The 19,604-nt window shown below is 42.6% G+C and overlaps 1 protein-coding gene across 1 annotated transcript in view; it reads left to right on the top strand.

Annotated features, from left to right (window-relative positions):
* The first annotated feature begins 698 nt into the window (after positions 1-698).
* LOC126253124 (FAS-associated factor 1) overlaps positions 699-19,604 on the top strand; it is a 144,385-nt gene continuing 125,479 nt past the window's right edge. Inside the window, exons 1-3 of the mRNA XM_049954253.1 lie at positions 699-898; positions 1,019-1,087; positions 1,171-1,477. Of these exons, the coding sequence (XP_049810210.1) occupies positions 860-898; positions 1,019-1,087; positions 1,171-1,477 (415 nt within the window). The 5' untranslated portion in view covers positions 699-859. The remainder of the gene's footprint in view (positions 899-1,018; positions 1,088-1,170; positions 1,478-19,604) is intronic.

The following is a 19,604-nucleotide window of genomic DNA, read 5'->3' as shown; positions in this document are numbered from 1 at the left end:
ACATGTATGTTCCTAGCCGCGAAATGGGTAACGTACCTTTTTCAGATGCTTTGAATGAGCAGAAAAATTTGACGACATACCATAAAGTGCGACATTTAGACGCTCGCTGGTTCTTTGTCCTCAGGGTGTTCATTCGCAGAGCTCTCCGATCTTCGTCTTTTGGAAATCTGAAATCGTACAGGAAAAAATATGCTACAGTACAGTAATGAAGTAGCATAGTTATGTTCACAATACAAGTGGCAAGATAACAAGTTAGTGAGACTACTTACACTTGAAATGTTTTTCATTTAGTTTTCTCATCACAATCGGAACTATTTGTGCAACCAAACACTACGCGTGTCACCATTATAGCTCTAAACCTTACCAAAAACTAGAGATAACCCTTTGTACACAAGCTTAGAACAGCGGTATTTTGGTCAGATCAAGAAGCTCACGACTGAATTTCTTGGATTCACAGTTCTGACGTCAGGGCCTCACCTTTTATGTTATACCTCCTGAAACTTTTCTCAATAATTTATTTAATTAAACCGGTCTTGTTATTTGTAAGACATCTCAGTTTCATCCATCGTCCAGTATTACATGGCAAGAGCAGATAATCGGTGACAGCCACGGTTTCTTGAAAGGGAGGCCGCGCCACAGCGCTATATTTGAAAAGACATATCGATTTTCATCGATAGAGCCAGAGGCGACAAAGAATATCAAGCGACGAAACAGAGCTGCCAATAAAACGAAGGGCTTTTGACAAACAGCTGAAACATGAAATTGCTGTGTAGTGCTTGAAGATAACCATTGTTCATATGGTGTTTTGCTGACAGTTGTATTTAATTTAACATACTATTTATTTTCATACGTTTTTGTGATGTCAGTGAACAGAGAAGAAGTTCTAGCCGATTTTCAGGTTAGTTTCGAACAAAATTTGAGTGTCTTACAAATAATACAGTGCCTCTGTTAGTTACTTTGGTTGCTCGTATCCGGATAACAATGAATATGTGTTTAATATGCAATTTTTGTGTTGCAGGCGTGTACAGGAATAGATGATGTTGCAGAAGCAATTCTGCATTTGGAAGAAACTAACTGGGATCTTTTGGTACAATTCTTTACAGGTTAATTGATACGTCATTAGGTATTTTTACTTCATTTATAATTAATCAGTACTGAAATGTGTTTCAGGGTGCTATTAATCGTGTGATGCCCCAAGACACACAGACACTGCCGTCAGAAGTGGATCCTGATGTTCAAATGGTGGAAGAAGTGAAACGTCCACGTTCTGTGTCTACAAGAGTTACTCGTGCAAGCAGTTCTAAACTATCGAGTGGTGCTAACAGTTCTCACCGTTTTCGTATGCCAACGAGTATCAGCGCCGATGTCATATCTCTTCCTTCGACGTCTCATGGTCGTGAAGCCAGATCACTGAATTTTCATGTGTACTTCAGAGAGAGGGATGCTAAACTCACAGTTTCAGATACAGATACTGTTGGTTAGTATGTGACATACACAAAAAGTATGTCAAATGTTGTTTTATGTGTCATGTTATTTATTGGGTGTGTTCTGTTTTCTTAATTAATGTTGGTGCTCATCTGTTCACAAAATGTGGATAATGTCTCAGGTGTGTAGATTCATGGGTTTATTTTTCCTAATCTAATAAGTGTTGGAAACATCAAATGCCTACTTATTGCTTGGTTGCTTCAGGATTTTAATGCACCTTTAACTTTCTTGTCTTTCATGGTACGTATAGTTATCGTTCTATTAAGGATTGTATTATCAGAATATTCGTTGTTCAGAAAGAATTGCAGGTGTGCCTGTATCTCGAGCTTCAGTTTTTTTTATATCTGTTGAGGCATGGAATCATGTCACCAAAATGATTACAGATATTACAATGCCCTCCATCTTAAATACACGGTGACCTTTTTTTTTTCAAATTCGATTTCAGTTCATGATTATGTGTGAACTTCTCAAACTTAAAATTTTACTTGTTTCACTGCTATGAAATGTTTAAGTACGCGTGTTACATACCTCTGCCAATAAGTGGATGTTGTAAAATAGTACACTGTTGTAGAGATGATGCGCAACATGTTCAGTTTGTGTTTGTTTACAATCTCTCTAAACACAAAACCATCCATGAATATAGATGTACACTCTCTCTCCTCTCTCTCTCTCTCTCTCTCTCTCTCTCTCTCTCTAGGGAAGGAACAGTACTTCATTTTGTCCGGGTAAAAAAGATGGCAGACTTGCCCATTTAGGATTCATTGGTGCAGCAAAGCATCTGTGACTTACTGAAGACAATGTCTGACTATTTGTTCGTGGCTTATTTAGGAAAAACTGAATCATAGTTTGAACACTGGTCTTGTGAATGACATATTAAAGACGGGCATTCATGATAAACATTTCAGGCCACTGCCACTGAGCTACAATGATTGTAGATACACAATATGACCAATTTCACACTTATCCTACACACACACATCTATAAGTATGTTTGTGGAATTAATTGTGCCTCTTGGGAATTTCACTGTAACAACAACACTAACCGTACTGTGTTCCATCCTCATGGGATGTGTGTGGTTAACAACACATTTTGACTGTGCTACACAAATGCATTCAAACAGAACTTAGTCTACCATCTGAGTAACACGACGTATATAAGTTTTTGTACACATAGCGAGATGTGTCGTTATACTAAATGAAAATTGCTAGTTTGCATTGTACTACACTATTATTTTTATTGTTAGCTGGTTTTCGGCTTACAAGGCCTTGTAAGCTGAAAATTGTTTAACACAATAAAAGTAATGCTGTAGAACAAAAGCAAACTAGCACTTTTCATTTATAGCGTAATAATGTTGTTCTACCTAGATCTGACGGAAGATTCAGTTAACATGTATCATTACGTTGATTGTTGATGAGAAATAATAGAATTTTGCATATATTCACTCCTTGTTGTCTTACACAAAGCTTAATTAGGGGAAAAAGTGGCATTAGTCAGTGAAACGCGTGCAACAATCTGCCACCAACTGAACATTGCTGTGGTGTATACAAGAATTTTTAAGTTCTTTTACATCTGTACAGTTGTTTACTGTTTTAACATTACTGATGCCTAACAATAATTACAGGTTCTTTCAAATGATAGAGGCAAATCAGATACAAAAATAATCCTTTTTTACACTTCATATTTTTGTAGTGGAAGTAGTCATGCCAGTGATAGTGTATGGACAGTAGCATTGCTAGTTGGGTAAGAAGTGAGGGGTAGGCGTGGTGGTGGTGGTAGCAAAGCTAATAAGACTTAAATTAAGAAAGAATGAATAATCTACTGTCTGGGCTTCACATCGAGCAAGTTGACGGAATGGTTAAGACACCACATAGCAGAATTTGAATTTGAGCATTCTGATTTAGGTTTCACTTCAAAATCATTTGGGACATATGCTAGTTTGATCCTTAAAACAATGCCAAGGCAGAGTCCTTGTACTGTACATTTCAAATTGAGCGTGTATAGGCCCACAATCTGTGAAGATGTTGAACTACAGGGTGTGAACCAAAAACCAATCCTGACCAGGCAACTGCTCATTGTTGCCAGTCTATTGTCACCTACTATTTTGAAGCTGTTGCAATTATGTTTTGCATTGTCAGGATGGTGTGAAAAATCACACTTCATGTGAGTAAATCTCATGAATTTGCCAGACCTAACCACGTGTGCCTTTTGTCCGTGGGACAGTCTAAAAGGGAAAAGTGTGTGAAAATAATCAAATAACTTTAGAGGACTTGAAGGAAATTCGTTGTAATGAAATTTTGGGAATTGATGCATCAGCATTGTGCAGTGCGTGTATTAATGTGTTTGGATGCATGAAAAAGTGTGTTGAAGCACAAGGACCTGATGTATTGTACCCTGGTTTCTTTGTCAGTTGAAGCAAATGCTGGCATGATTGTTTTATGAAAGCCATAGCTTATTTTGTTCTCAGTTCCTGTCCAGTTAAGAAATAGTGTAAAAAACAAATTTTGAGGAATCATTGAATGTGATTTGGAAACTTGTATGGAGAAATGTTAGAGGTAATCTGAAATTGCACGTCCTGTGGTAATAAAGAACAATAAATGCTATTAGCAGATGTCAGAATGAAGATAATTTTTAGTTAAAATTTGTCACTGATTCCTGAAGCAACAGGATAGCTGGCAGGGTAACAGTTTTTGACTAATGTGTTCACTGTGGGTGACAAGGTGAATTACAGAAATAGCTTCTGCCTTTCAGGGCAAAACTGATACTCCGACAGTGTTGTAAGTTAGCTTTTTTCAAGTTCCTTGGATCATTTGCACAATAAATTGTAACTGTGGAATGAGGCATTTTACATTCACATTACAATTAATTTGTAAATATGATTACTGTACATGCTGAACATGTATAATGTTTTATTATTATTATTATTGAATATAAGGATGTGAGTTAGTAATTCTGAACCACCATGTTTTGCACATTACATTAATAGAAATTATTCTGTGTAAAAGGGGCAATTCTCAAGGAGAATTTTTTAGTTTTCAGATTTTACTTTATTGTCTTCAGATATTTTATATCACTGATAAGTTATCAGAAATTTTACTCGCATCATTTTGCACCCATTTTTGTATTAAAGTCAACCTTAGTATGTAGTAATGAATGTCATTTTTCATTCTGGTATTGTAATTGTGTACAGCATCATTCCTTTTGAAAGGCAATGGGTTATTTACAACAAACGTCATGTGGGAATAAATACTGTGAAGCAGCGGTCAGAATGTCCAGCTCTTTAAAAAGATGCCTTCAAGATGATCATGGATGACCACCACATATTATTCTTACAGCACATTTTTGACACTGAAGACTTCCTTTCTTATAGATGAGTTACCCCCGAACATTATGCCGTATGACACTATTGAATGGAAATGTGCAGTATATGTCAACTTACTGATTTGTGTCTTCTCAAGATGGGCAATGATTCTAAATGCAAATGAAGCTGAAATAAGTTGTTTTAGGAGTTCCAAAATGTACTTTTTCTGGTTTAAATCCTCGTCACTATGGACACCTAAGAATTTTGGTTTCAATCCTATTTATTATTTTGTCACCATGTCTTACACTTATCATTGGTGTAGTACCTGTAGATGTGGAGAACTGAATCTGTTGTGTCTTTCTAAAATTGGTGATGAGACCACTCGCAGAAAACCAGTTCATGATGCCTTTAACGACCTTGTTTACTATGTTGCTATACATATGCTTGGATTGATTTAAGAGTGTCATCTGGGAAAAAAAAAAGTAATTCTCCTTGTTGTATATTAGATGGATGGTAAGAACAATAGCAGACCTAAGATTGAGGATTGAGCCTTGGGGAACTCCATACATGACATCTCCCAGGCAGGATGATGACCCCTGATTACATTGGCTGCATTACTAAGTGCAATGTTTTGTCCTTCCATTAGTCCTGATTTAAACCTGATAATCCAATAATTTTAGTGTGTTAACAAAAGCTGTATATACAGCATGTCTTTTGATGTTCTCTGTCAGGCCCAAAATTGAAGGTTTTTTTTTTCCAAATGAGTTTATGGAATGATCTAATAAAAATATCAGATCCATATACTTGTAAATGTCACTTGGGTCGGGAATAGTATTATGGCAGCCATGACGCAAAAATGTGTGAATGTACCATAGTGGGCCACAGCATGCTGAAGTTACCTGGGTGTGATATCCGTTGCTGTGCGTACCTGACGACAGGCAGTATTGCAGCTATGTGTGGTGTGCACGGATGCAGATCAGCAGAAAAAGCAACGGGCAGTGCAGACAGAGTCACTGTACAGTAAAGACGCATTTTTCGAGAGTCTTATGACGTCAATCTACGGACCACTTGAGTCGAACTTGACGCAAGCTCCTCAGAGACTTACGGATGTTCATTTGATGCTCTCTGTTCATTTCAGCTTTTGCTTCATCGCATCTGTGAAATTCACAGCACCCCGCAATAACAAGAAAAAGGTTTTGTTTCATTCCAGACACGCGCCCACTGTTCTCCTGCACTCATGCAATTGGACAATGCACTCCTCACTGCGGCGTGTACACACTCCAGGATTGGTTTTAGAGTTGAACTATTGTGCAAAGACATTTATTGCAATCGACAGTTAATGGACATTACTATCTGATTTCATTTTTGTCACTAGTTCATTTACTCATTTGGCAGAATAAATACATTTTTGGCGAGTGTACTTATCAGTTCCCATTACCCAACTGTCATCATAGCCTGCATCCTGAACAACTGCATAGGTGCTACAGTAAAGTTGGCTCACTGCACGACTGTCATGTATGTGGCCCACATGTTCCTGCTTTGATAGTATATACTACTCGTCAGTTTTAGCCAGTGAAGTAATGTTAATGGCTGCAATGAAATTACCCTTTGGTGCATATTTTCAGTTTGGTTGTTAGTTGACAAAGCCGGTGATTGTGAAAGCACAAAAGACCAGATAGTGGTGATGAACCGAACTGTAGCTTAGTACCCAGCCACGTATGTTTATGACTTCTGTCACATTTCCTGCATCATTCTTCAAAGCCAACGACTAATATTGAATAGTCCTCTTTATTCATGTCACTTTTGTTTGAAGAGGAAGCTTTGTACACAAAAATGTAGTCTTGTCCCAATTTACACAACTCCTGGCTTTGTTTCTAGCTCCAGTAATTAATAAAACTTGTATGTTTATGTATATAATACATAAAATTTTATCAGAGCCCTACTGCTGTTAAATTTAGTTCTGTGGTAATACTTTCTGTATGGTACGTATTTTGTGGTTTCAGTATTGCTTAGCTGGTCTTGTTGAACTTAAAAAAATGTGCTGCAGTAGTTTGTTCATTTTCATTTTTTCAATATACTTTCTTTGGCTCACATTATCGTAACCATCATTGCTGATATTAGCAGTTTCTAAACTAACATGCAACTCGTAATGCTAAGGTGCAGAAAAATTACCTTAGTTTTTTGTTAATCATTTCGCTTCACAACTTAAGTACTGATAACCACCATAGTCTTTTAGCAAGTATACCTTGCTCTTCAAAACAACTGTTAGCAACCAGTGTATGATCACACCATTTCACCTGTAATAAATAACTGTGGAAAGCTTTTATTAATTTTTTTTTAAACATTAGCCTTTTGTATACATACAGTGTTCTTTATTCTTGTCATTGGAAGCTTTATTGTTCTAGTTATGAATTAGTCATGGAAAACATTTTGTGGTGGTAGTGGAAATGTACTAATCTTTGCTTGTTTAATGTTATTACTCTGTGAAAATTGCAGGCGTGAATAAATGAGTAGGCCACCATTTATTTCTGTCATCAATGACAAAACATACGGCCTATGTGTTGCTGACTTTTTAATTTGGTGTGCTGTATAATTGGGTGTTTGTCATGCCTTGCTTCTTCTTAAATAGAGTAAGTGATTACAATAATTATAAGTAATCACTCCCCACAAGCCTGTTAAATGTATTTATTATGATTGCAATTTAAACTTTAGTCATTGTCAACCACTGGAGGGTGTTGAAGTTTATTGTACACCTTTAAGTTGTGACATGCTGGAACACAGTTCAAACTACATAGTTCCTCAAGTGTCACAAGTTGAATTCGCAGAGCGGTCTGGGACATCCCACAGTGCTTGACAGTGACAAAATGTCTAAATTGCAATTGCAGCAATAGTTTTAACAGCCATTTATGGAAAGATAACTATCAATAATTACATTAAAATGGTGGATCCAGTCATCAAAATTCTGGATTACAAAACCCCAGTTGGGTCTTTCCATGTCAAACCATCCAGAAATTTTAGGAAATGACACCTATTGTCATGCAAATCCTTGAAATTTTGGGTAGTGGAAGTTTACCAAGATATATATGCACATTTCCAAAATGTAAATGTTACAGGTCAATTACTGTTTCACTTACGATAAAAAGAAGTTATATAGATTCAGGAATCCAGGCTTTCATAGACGAGCTCCTTTACAATTTAAAAATGCAATAGTTACTACAGTTTTTGCAGTGGAAGCTTGAATTTTGTTAGTTAAAATGGAAGGTTTATATTTTTATAGTCATGCTTCTTGTAGTGAATATTCATCATGTACATCTCAGAAAAAATTTCAAATATTTTGTTTTAAACGAAATCCATAATGGACATCATAATTTTTTAAAGGTATTGCCTCCTCATAGATACCTTTGAAAAATTTACAATATTATTATAAATATTTCATTATGTCACACAAAAAGAATCAGTTTGTAGAAATAATGGGAAGTGTGGAAAACGACAATACTGTAAAAGAAATATTGAAGTTGCTAATTAATGACTACCATGTCACCACTAAATTGCTGAAGTAGTAGTAGTTGTCGTCGTCGTCGTCTTCAGTCTTGAGGCTGGTTTGATGCAGCTTTCCATGCTACTCTATCCTGTGCAAGCTTCTTCATCTCCCAGTACCTACTGCAACCAACATCCTTCTGAATCTGTTCAGTGTATTCATCTCTTGTTCTCCCTCTACAATTTTTACCCTCCACGCTGCCCTCCAATACTAAATTGGTGATTCTTTGACGCCTCAGAATATGCCCTACCAACCGATCCATTCTAGTCAAGTTGTGCCAGAAATTTCTCTTCTCTCCAATTCTATTCAATACCTCCTCATTAGTTATGTGATCTACCCATCTAATGTTCAGCATTATTCTGTAGCACCACATTTCGAAAGCTTCTATTCTTGTCTAAACTATTTATCATCCACATTTCACTTCCATACATGGCTACACTCCATACAAATACTTTCAGAAATGACTTCCTGACACTTAAGTCTATACTCGATGTTAACAAATTTCTCTTCTTCAGAAACGCTTTCCATGCCGTTGCCAGTCTAAATTTTATATCCTCTCTACTTCGACCATCATCAGTTATTTTGCTCCCCAAAACGAAAAACTCCTTTACTACTTTAAGTGTCTCATTTCCTAATCTAATTCCCTCAGCATCACCCGATTTAATTTGACTACATTGCGTTATCCTCGTTTTGCTTTTGTTGATGTTCATCTTATATCCTTCTTTCAAGACACTGTCCATTCTGTTCAGCTGCTCTTCCAGGTCCTTTGCCATCTCTGACAGAATTACGCCATCGGCAAACCTTATTTCCTACTCTGAATTTTTCTTTTGTTTCCTTTTCTGCTTGCTCAATATACAGATTGAATAACATCGGGGATAGGCTATAACCCTGTCTCACTCCTTTCCCAACCACTGCTTCCCTTTCATATCCCTCGACTCTTACAACTGCCATCTGGTTTCTGTAAAAATTGTAAATAGCTTTTCGCTCCCTGTATTTTATCCCTGCCACCTTCAGAATTTCCCCCCTGCGGGTCCGGGGTAAGAATAGGCCCGAGGTATTCCTGCCTGTCGTAAGAGGCGACTAAAAGGAGTTTCAACCGTTTCGGCCTTCCATGTGTTGGTCCCCCTTGGGGTTTGACCCCCATTTTTCAAAATTCTACAGAAGTACGAGCCTTTTGGGGAAGGACGCCTTACGTGGTGTACTACTGGTCCTCAGTGCACTTAAGACCTTGGCACTCAGCATTGTACCGGCGTTGTCACCATACCCACTATTCCTCAGATTGGGCCTAAACGTCTGATGGGTTGTACAAGTTACGCCCATAGTGCGTCCCCATCTGCACCTACGATCATGATGGACTTTCCATGGCACCAGAAATCCAGCATGGTAGCCATCCCGTTGTGGTGGGGTCGTCATGTACCCTCTAGGTTGTAGCCCCCTGACAACACAGGGATCGTACTGCCGATACCTGAGCTGCACCCTCACCAGGTCGGCCAAGGAGTAGATGCCCGTCTCCTTGGGGCATTAGGACTCCCGGCAACGGTCATCCTGCCAGGTGGCCCTTGCTGAGGCTGGGTGGCGCCCGTGGGGAGAGCCCCTGGTCGGAGTGGGTGGTATCGGGGCGGACGTTTCGCAGATGAAACGTGAACACGTATCAGGTCGCTCTGCGGCCGAGTCTTTCAAAAGGAAAGGTACTGTTTCTAGTTCTGGTTCTCCTGCCCTTTCCCCCTTGGCCACTCCCTGGGAGGAGGGACAGGCCCGCCAGCTTGGGGCGAAGTACTTCCCCCGCTATTTGGTCTGTTCTCGAACCGATGGGGGGATGTTCGCCACCTCCAAGCCCATGTTCTTTGTTCAGCACATTGAGGACATCTTCGGGGAAATCAAGGCTCTCAGTAAGATGCGTTCGGGGTCCGTTCTTATAAAGGCCACCTCCGCCACACAGTCAGCGGCGCTCCAAGAAGAAGTCTCTATCCCCCTCTCCACATCCCAGTGTCCATTGTCCCGCATCTGGCACTAAATAGGACGCAGGGGGTTATTTTTCATCGGGACCTGCTGCTGCAATCTGATGAGGAGCTCAGGGCCAACCTGGAGCGCCGAGGCGTGCATTTCGTCCAGCGAGTCCAGCGCGGCCCCAAAGACTGTCGCATCGACACCGGGGCCTTCATCCTCGCCTTCGAGGGGGACGTTCTCCCGTATAAGGTAACGGTGATGTGCTACCAGTGCGACGTGCGACCTTATGTCCCGCCTCCTATGCGCTGTTTTCGGTGTTTGTGCTTTGGGCACATGTCGTCACGGTGTGAGGCTGAGCCCCTTTGTGGCGATTGTGGACGTCCTCTTCGTAAGGAACATACATGCACCCCACCACCTCGGTGCGTTAATTGTCCTGGCATCCACTCGCCTAGATTCTCAGACTGCCCCGCATATCGGAAGGAGAAGAAGATACAAGAACTCAAAACTTTGGATCGTCTCTCTTATCCTGAGGCCAGGAAGAAGTATGACTGCCTCCATCCCGTGCCGTTGACCACTTCGTTTGCCTCAGTTGTGTCCACTCCTTCCGCGGTATCCTCACCCCTATCCTGTCCCCCCTCCGCCTCCTCCCTCTATCCGGGGTCTCTGCCTCCGCCTCCCAAATCCCTCCCTTCCAAATCCTCCTCCCCCATGGCCCCCGCCCCCTCTGCCCCAGGTACCACCCCCCCCTCCCCCGCCGCCTGAGAAGCGATCCTCTTCTCAGGCGTCCATCGGGGAAACGTTCCGGACCCCAGCTTCTGAGGTCCGGCGTTCCAAAACGGACCCTGCGCGTGAGGACCTTCTTCGGGTCCAGCCCACCATCCCTGTGCCTTCTCGGACTTCCAAGAAGGCCTCCAAGAAGAAGTCTCTATCCCCCTCTCCACCCCGGCGCATTTCGTCCCACGCTCCATCCGTGAGTCGCTGCTCCCGGCCATCCTCAGTTTCGCCGGGACGCTCTGCTGCCAGGGGCTCAGCTGGCCTCTTGTCGGCAAATGATGCTGCCCCTCCTACACAACCAGGGACAGCGGCCGCAGCTGGCGACGACTCGATGGAACAGGATCCGCCTCCCGCCAGTTGTAGCGTTGTTCCCTCGAAACCTGGTCCTCCGCGGCCGTCGAGGTGACCAGCTCTTCCCCCGTCTCGTTCCCCCCTTTTTTCTGACTAGCGATGGCCTTGTTACATTGGAACATAAGAGGTATTCGATCTAATTGGGAGGAATTACAACTGCTCCTCCGCCTGCACTGTCCGCTCGTCCTTGGTCTCCAGGAAACCAAGTTGCGCCCGACTGACCATATTGCCTTTACCCACTATACCTCGGAGCGGTATGACCTCACCCCTGTGGATGGTATCCCAGCTCATGGTGGGGTCATGTTGCTCGTTCGGGACGATGTCTATTACCATCCCATCCCATTGACCACCCCACTCCAAGCAATAGCTGTCCGTCTTACTCTTTCTGCTTTTACTTTTTCAGTTTGTACCATCTACACTCCATCGTCATCTGCTGTTAGTCGGGCTGACGTGATGCACCTGATCGTTCAGCTTCCCCCGCCGTTTTTATTGTTTGGCGACTTCAATGCCCATCATCCCCTTTGGGGCTCTCCTGCATCCTGTCAAAGAGGCTCACTCTTGGCGGATGTCTTCAACCATCTCAATCTTGTCTGCCTCAATACTGGCGCCCCGACTTTCCTCTCGGACTCTACTCATACCAACTCTCACTTGGACCTCTCGATCTGTTCTACCACTCTTGCCCGTCGGTTCAAGTGGTATGTCCTTTCTGACACCTATTCGAGCGACCACTTCCCCTGTGTCGTTCGTCTCCTGCACCACACCCCATCCCCACGTCCTTCGAGCTGGAACATACCGAAAGCTGGCTGGGGACTTTACTCCTCCCTGGCGACCTTTCCGGACCACGATTTTCTCAGTTGTGACAGTCAGGTCGAATACCTCACAGCTGTTATCATCAATGCTGCCGAACGTTCCATTCCTCGTACTACCTCTTCTTCACGTCGCATTTCCATCCCCTGGTGGAACGAGGCTTGTAGAGACGCTATCCGTGCTCGACGACATGCTTTACGCACCTTTCGCCGCCATCCTACGTTGGCGAATTGTATTGGATACAAACGACTCCGAGCGCAATGCCTTAGAGTCATCAAAGACAGCAAGAAAGCTTGTTGGGCCTCTTTCACCAGCTCCTTTAACAGTTTTACTCCCTCTTCTGTCGTATGGGGTGGCCTGCGCCGGCTGTCGGGCATTAAGGCCCACTCTTTGGTACCTGGCCTGACCTCAGGTAATGAGGTCCTCGTTGATCCTGTGGCTGTCTCCAACGCCTTCGGCCGGTTTTTCGCGGAGGTTTCAAGCTCCGCCCATTACCACCCTGCCTTCCTTCCCAGGAAAGAGGCAGAAGAGGCTCGGCGACCTTCCTTCCACTCGCTGAATCTGGAAACTTATAATGCCCCCTTTACTATGCGGGAACTCGAACATGCGCTTGCACTGTCCCGGTCCTCTGCTCCGGGGCCAGATGCCATTCACGTTCAGATGCTGGCACACCTTTCTCCGGCGGGCAAAAGCTTCCTTCTTCGTACCTACATTCGCGTCTGGACCGAAGGTCAGGTCCCCATGCGTTGGCGTGATGCCGTCGTTGTTCCTATACCCAAACCCGGGAAGGATAGACACCTTCCTTCTAGTTACCGCCCCATTTCTCTTACAAGCTGTGTCTGTAAGGTGATGGAACGCATGGTTCATGCTCGGTTAGTTTGGATTCTTGAATCTCGACGGCTACTTACCAATGTCCAATGTGGCTTTCGTCGCCGCCGCTCCGCTGTTGACCACCTTGTGACCTTGTCGACATTCATCATGAACAACTTTTTGCGAAGGCGCCAAACGGTAGCCGTGTTCTTCGATTTGGAGAAGGCTTATGATACCTGTTGGAGAGGAGGTATCCTCCGCACTATGCACAGGTGGGGCCTACGCGGTCGCCTGCCCCTTTTTATTGCTTCCTTTTTAACGGATCGAAAGTTTAGGGTACGTGTGGGTTCCGTATTGTCCGACGTCTTCCTCCAGGAGAATGGAGTGCCTCAGGGCTCCGTCTTGAGCGTAGCCCTTTTTGCCATCGCGATCAATCCCATTGTGGATTGCATTCCACCTAATGTCTCAGGCTCTCTCTTTGTCGATGACTTCGCAATCTACTGCAGTGCCCAGAGAACATGCCTCCTGGAGCGCTGCCTTCAGCGTTGTCTAGACAGCCTATACTCATGGAGCGTGGCAAATGGCTTCCGGTTCTCTGAAGAGAAGACGGTTTGTATCAACTTTTGGCGATATAAAGCGTTCCTTCCGCCATCCTTACATCTCAGTCCCGTTGTTCTCCCATTCGTGGAAACAACTAAGTTTCTAGGGCTCACGTTGGACAGGAAACTGTGTTGGTCTCCGCATGTCTCTTATTTGGTGGCCCGTTGTACACGTTCCCTTAATGTCCTCAGAGTTCTTAGTGGTTCATCTTGGGGAGCGGATCGCACTGTCCTGCTTCGCTTGTATCGGTCCATAGTCCAATCGAAGCTGGATTATGGGAGCTTCGTCTACTCGTCTGCTCGGCCATCCCTCTTACGCCGTCTCAACTCCATCCACCATCGGGGGTTACGTCTTGCGACCGGAGCCTTCTACACTAGTCCTGTCGAGAGTCTTTATGCTGAAGCTGCCGAATTACCATTGACCTACCGGCGCGACGTACTGCTGTGTCGGTATGCCTGCCGGCTGTTGTCAGTGCCCGACCACCCCTCTTACCAATCCTTCTTCGCCGATTCTCTCAACCGTCAGTACGGGTTGTATGTGTCTGCCCTGCTGCCCCCCGGAGTCCGCTTCCGTCGCCTGCTTTGACAATTGGATTTTGCCCTCCCTACCACCTTCAGAGAGGGTGAGAGCCCGACACCACCTTGGCTCCGGCTCCGGTTCATATTTATCTCGACCTCAGCTCACTCCCGAAGGAGGGTACTCCGGCTGCAGTGTATTGCTCACAGTTTGTCGAACTTCGTGCTCGACTTGCCGGTCACACCTTTATTTACACCGATGGCTCCAAAACTGCCGATGGTGTCGGCTGTGCCTTTGTCGTCGGGGCCGCCACCTTTAAATACCGGCTCCTCGACCAATGTTCGAGCTTTACGGCCGAGCTTTTTGCTCTCCATCAGGCCGTTCAGTATGCCCGCCGCCACCGCCATTCATCGTATGTACTCTGCTCTGACTCACTCAGTGCTCTTCAGAGCCTTGGAGCTCCCTATCCGGTCCATCCCTTGGTCCAACGGATACAGCAGTCCCTCCATTCTTTCGCTGATAATGGTTCTCCTGTCAGCTTTCTGTGGGTTCCCGGACATGTAGGAGTGCCTGGGAATGAGGCTGCGGATGCTGCAGCCAAGGCTGCAGTCCTCCTGCCTCGGCCAGCCTCCCATTGTGTCCCGTCATCTGACGTTCGTGGGGATGTCTGTAAGAGGCTTGTGTCGTTGTGGTGGGATGCTTGGTCATCCCTTCAAGGAAACAAGCTCCGGGCAGTAAAACCGCTCCCAACTGCTTGGACAACCTCCTCCCGACCATCTCGGCGAGAGGAGGTCCTTCTGACCAGATTGCGGATTGGGCATTGCCAGTTTAGCCACCGCTACCTGCTCTCCGGTGACCCAGCCCCGCAGTGCCCTTGTGGTCAGGCATTAACGGTGCGCCATGTTTTATTGTCGTGTCCCCGCTTTGGTCAATCTCGTGTTGTCCTGTCCCTGCCATCTACTTTACCGGATATTTTAGCTGATGACGCTCGAGCAGCTGCTCGTGTTCTGCGTTTTATAACTTTGACTGGCTTGTCCAAAGACATCTAACCTTTTTACTTATTTTATCTGCATCTTTGTCAGGTCTTTCTGGTGTCACCCCCGCCCCCCATCCTCTTGAGTTTTACTAGATTCCATGTGCTCTAACAACAGTGACTGGGCGCTAATGACCTCAGTAGTTGAGCGCCCTTAAACCCCACAAAAAAAAAAAAAAAAAAAAAAAAAAAAAAAAAAAAAACCTTCAGAATTTGAAAGAGAGTATTCCAGTCAACATTGTCAAAAGCTTTCTCTAAGTCTACAAATGTTAGAAACGTAGGTTTGCCTTTCCTTAATCTAGCTTGTAAGATAAGTCGTAAGGTCAGTATTGCCTCATGTGTTCCAACATTTCTACGGAATTCAAACTGATCTTCACGAGGTTGGCTTCTACCAGTTTTTCCATTTGTCTGTAAAGAATTCGCGTTAGTATTTTGCAGCCGTGGCTTATTAAACTAATAGTTCAGTAATTTTCACATCTGTCAACCCCTGCTTTCTTTGGGATTGGAATTATTATATTCTTTTTGAAGTCTGAGGGTATTTCGCCTGTCTCATACATCTTGTTCACCAGATGGTAGAGTTTTGTCAGGGCTGGCTCTCCCAAGGCTGTCAGTAGTTCTAATGGAATGTTGTCTACTCCCGGGTCCTTGTTTCGACTTTGGTCTTTCAGTGCTCTGTCAAACTCTTCATGCAGTATCATATCTCCCATTTCATCTTCATCTACCTCCTCTTCAATTTCCATAATATTGTCCTCAAGAACATTGCCCTTGTATAGACCCTCTGTATAGACCCTCTGTATACTCCTTCCATCTTTCTGCTTTCCCTTCTTTGCTTAGAACTGGGTTTACATCTGAGCTCTTGATATTCATACAAGTGGTTCTCTTTTCTCCAAAGGTCTCTTTAATTTTCCTGTAGGCAGTATCTATCTTACCCCATGTGGTATGTGCCTCTACATACTTAACATTTGTCCTCTAGCCATCCCTGCTTAGCCATTTTGCGCTTTGTCAATCTCATTTTTGAGACGTTTGTATTCCTTTTTGCCTGCTTCATTTACTGCATTTTTATATTTTCTCCTTTCATCAATTAAATTCAATATTTCTTCTGTTACTGAGGGTTTTCTACTAGCCCTCTTTTTTTTTACCTACTTGATCCTCTGCTGCCCTCACTACTTCATCCCTAAAGCTACCCATTCTTCTTCTACTGTATTTCTTTCCCCTCATTCCTGGCAATTGTTCCTTAATTCTCTCCCTGAAACGCTCTACAACCTCTGGTTCTGTCAGTTTTCCTAGGTCCCATCTCCATAAATTCCCACCTTTTTGCAGTTTCTTCAGTTTTAATCTACAGTTCATAACCAATAGATTGTGGTCAGAGTCCCTATCTGCCCACGGAAATGTCTTACAAATTAGTACCTGGTTCCTGAATCTCTGTCTTACCATTATATAATCTGAGACCTTCCAGTATCTCCAGGCTTCCCCCATGTATACAACCTTCTTTTATTGTTAACTATGATGTATTGTCATCCAATTCCTTTGAGTTGTGTTCACTGAGCATGCAGTTACGAGCTGTTGTACTGAGTTGTACCCATAGTCGGTTATTGGTTAAAAATCAATTGTTGCAGTTTTTAAGTATTCATTCCAAAACAAAAGTAAGTTCCCTAATGTTACAATAATAATGTGAAATACTTTGGTAATGAAACAATGGGATAGAATGACTTTTTATTATTTAGTTACTTTTTAGGTTGCACCAATCATCTTTTGAATTATTTACAACCAATATTGGTTTTATGACTGAAGCAGTATGAAAAGTACAAGAAGGCAGTGTTTTCTTGGACAGTATCTGCAAGATATGTGATGATGCCCTGTCTTGTGTGAATGAACTGACAATTGAAGAACAATAACTTTATTATGGCGAAGTAACAGTCATTCATACTGTGATTTAAGTGTTTCATGCGTGTTTGTTAAACACAAAGACAAGTAGGCCTACCTGTGCAGGTTCTCTCTACATAAGAAAATTTGCTGTGATCCCATTAAGTGCCATAAACGACCTGTTTCATCTGGATTGTGTGAAATTAGTTTAGAAAAGGCGAAGACCTTCAAACTGAGAGGCTTTAGAGTTATTCCTAGGGAGAAAATGTGCCCAACCTGTGTCAAACTTAATGAAAAACAAGCAAGTGATGACTCATCACCAGACTATATAAATGACAGTAATGTGAAGGTGCAGACTCCTGAAAAATCTGTGTCCAATACTAGCTTAGGAGTATCTACGGCAAAGCTGCATTCAGTTGCTCAGCATAGTTGGTATGCAACAGCCAAACGAAAATTGGAATCAGCAGCTGGGGCTCTGAAAACTAAAATTTCGCATACGTATAAAGTTGTGCTGGCTGCTGATGCAAGCACTATCCCTGACAGTGATTTAACAGAACTGGAAGAAAAGGCAAAACATCATGATGAACTCTTGGACAAAATCAAACAGAAAATTGAATATGCAAATAATCGTGAAAAGATTCAGTTATTTACTCTTGTGCCTCCAAATTTAACTCGACAGAAAGTCAGTTCCAATTTTCAGGTTTCTGAATATTTATTATGAGAAGCAAGAGCTCTTTGAATGAAGAAGGGTATTTTATCGATAGCTGAGCAGAAAAGAGGAAAGACGTTGCCACATGATACAGTGCAAAAAGTAAAGAGTTTCTATTTGGATGACGAAAACACGAGAATAATGCTTGGGGAAAAAAGACAAAGTGAGCACTAGCAAAAATACCTGTGAACAAAAGTCTTGTTTTAAGTAATTTAGCTGTATTCTCTCTCTCTCTCTCTCTCTCTCTCTCTAAATAAAAGGGGGGGGGGGAGAGAAAGTAACACAATGAAAAGTAGGAGTCTCAAAATTTGATTCTCTTCAACCAAAAGATTGTATACTTGCAGGATCATCAGGAACACATGCAATATGTGTGTGCATTTACCACCAAAATGTTAAATTGCTTCTAAATTCCATTTCTATTAAAGAAACATACCAAGATTTAATTAAAATAATATGTGATATAAATAACCGAGCCTGTATGCTTTGTCGGTCTGAAAAGTACCCCACCAGTTCACTGCTTCAAACCCACTTGTCCAAAATATATTTTGTAATTCAACAATAAAATTAAATAAAATAATTTACAGAAATTTAATTGAACAATTCTAACATGTTTTCAGAAACTACATGTGTGAAAAGAACTCACGGAAAAACTGTCGGCATACCATTTTTGTTTAAAAACTACAGCCAATTTTCAAATTTTTACAGTTTGCTTTGAAGTAATGCATTGTATCAAACTTTCAGCAATTGCTACCACCAGAATGTGTATGAAGTAATAAAAATTGGCAGAAGTTCATGATATCAGGTGCAAAAGCAGTACACAAAATCTCAGTTCACAACTAGAAATGGGTGTCATGGCCTGGATGACTTGACATGGAATGACCTGTAAGGAGAGCCACTTTTGAAGTTGAAACAAACTATGAAGAAATATCGGTTTTTGATACAAACCATTTTATTCACCCTCGATATTTATACAATTTTGCATGCATCCAAATACTATTGCAAATGAAACTTCCCAGCAGATTAAAACTGTGTGCCGGGCCGAGACTCGAACTTGGAACCTGTGCCATTCGTTGGCTACCCAAGCACAACTTATGACCTGTCCTCACAGCTTCAGTTCTGCCAGTACCTTGTCCCCTACCTTCCAAACTTCACAGAAGCTCTTCTGTGAACCTTTCTTCCAGGAGTGTTAGTTCTGCAAGATTCGCAGAAGAGCTTCTGTGAAGTTTGGAAGGTAGGGGATGAGGTGATGAGGTTCTAGCAGAATTGAAGCTCTGAGGATGGGTGATGAGTTGTGCTTGGGTAGCTTAGTCAGTAGAGGACTTGCCCGCAAAAGGCAAAGGTCCCAAATTTGAGTCTTGGTCTGACACACAATTTTAATCTGCCAGGAAGTTTCATATCAGTGCACACACCTGCTGCAGAGTGAAAATTTCATTCTGTTCTGCAAATATTTTTCCGCTCTGATGTGTCACTCGCCATACAATATTTGCTTGACATTGGAGAACAGAAAGAAGTCATCAGACCATAAATTGGGTGCTGTGTGAGCATTGTCACGGTGACGAATGATACAGTATCTTCGTTTCTTGACACGATTTCATTGATGAATTATCGCAAACAAATTTTGTACCATTCACCATTAACTATTCTGTGATCCTCTAAAGCAGTGGGACAGTGTAAGCAACAAAACAAGCAATCATTTAGTTGGAAGTGCTTCACAGATGAGTCACTTTCACTGGTTTTCAGTTAATTTTTTGACTCTTAATGTTGAAATATCATCTCCTGTTACAGTGTTGTGTACAGATTTTGCATTTCCTTGTCTGAATTTTTTTGAGCATGTCCTTACACAAAAAGACCCACATGTTTTTGAGTTTGTCA

The sequence above is a fragment of the Schistocerca nitens genome, chromosome 4 (assembly GCF_023898315.1).
Source record: "Schistocerca nitens isolate TAMUIC-IGC-003100 chromosome 4, iqSchNite1.1, whole genome shotgun sequence".
NCBI classification, from domain to species: Eukaryota; Metazoa; Arthropoda; class Insecta; order Orthoptera; family Acrididae; genus Schistocerca; species Schistocerca nitens.
Note: the sequence above shows the minus strand (reverse complement) of the source record. Positions and strands in the feature narration are given on the sequence as shown.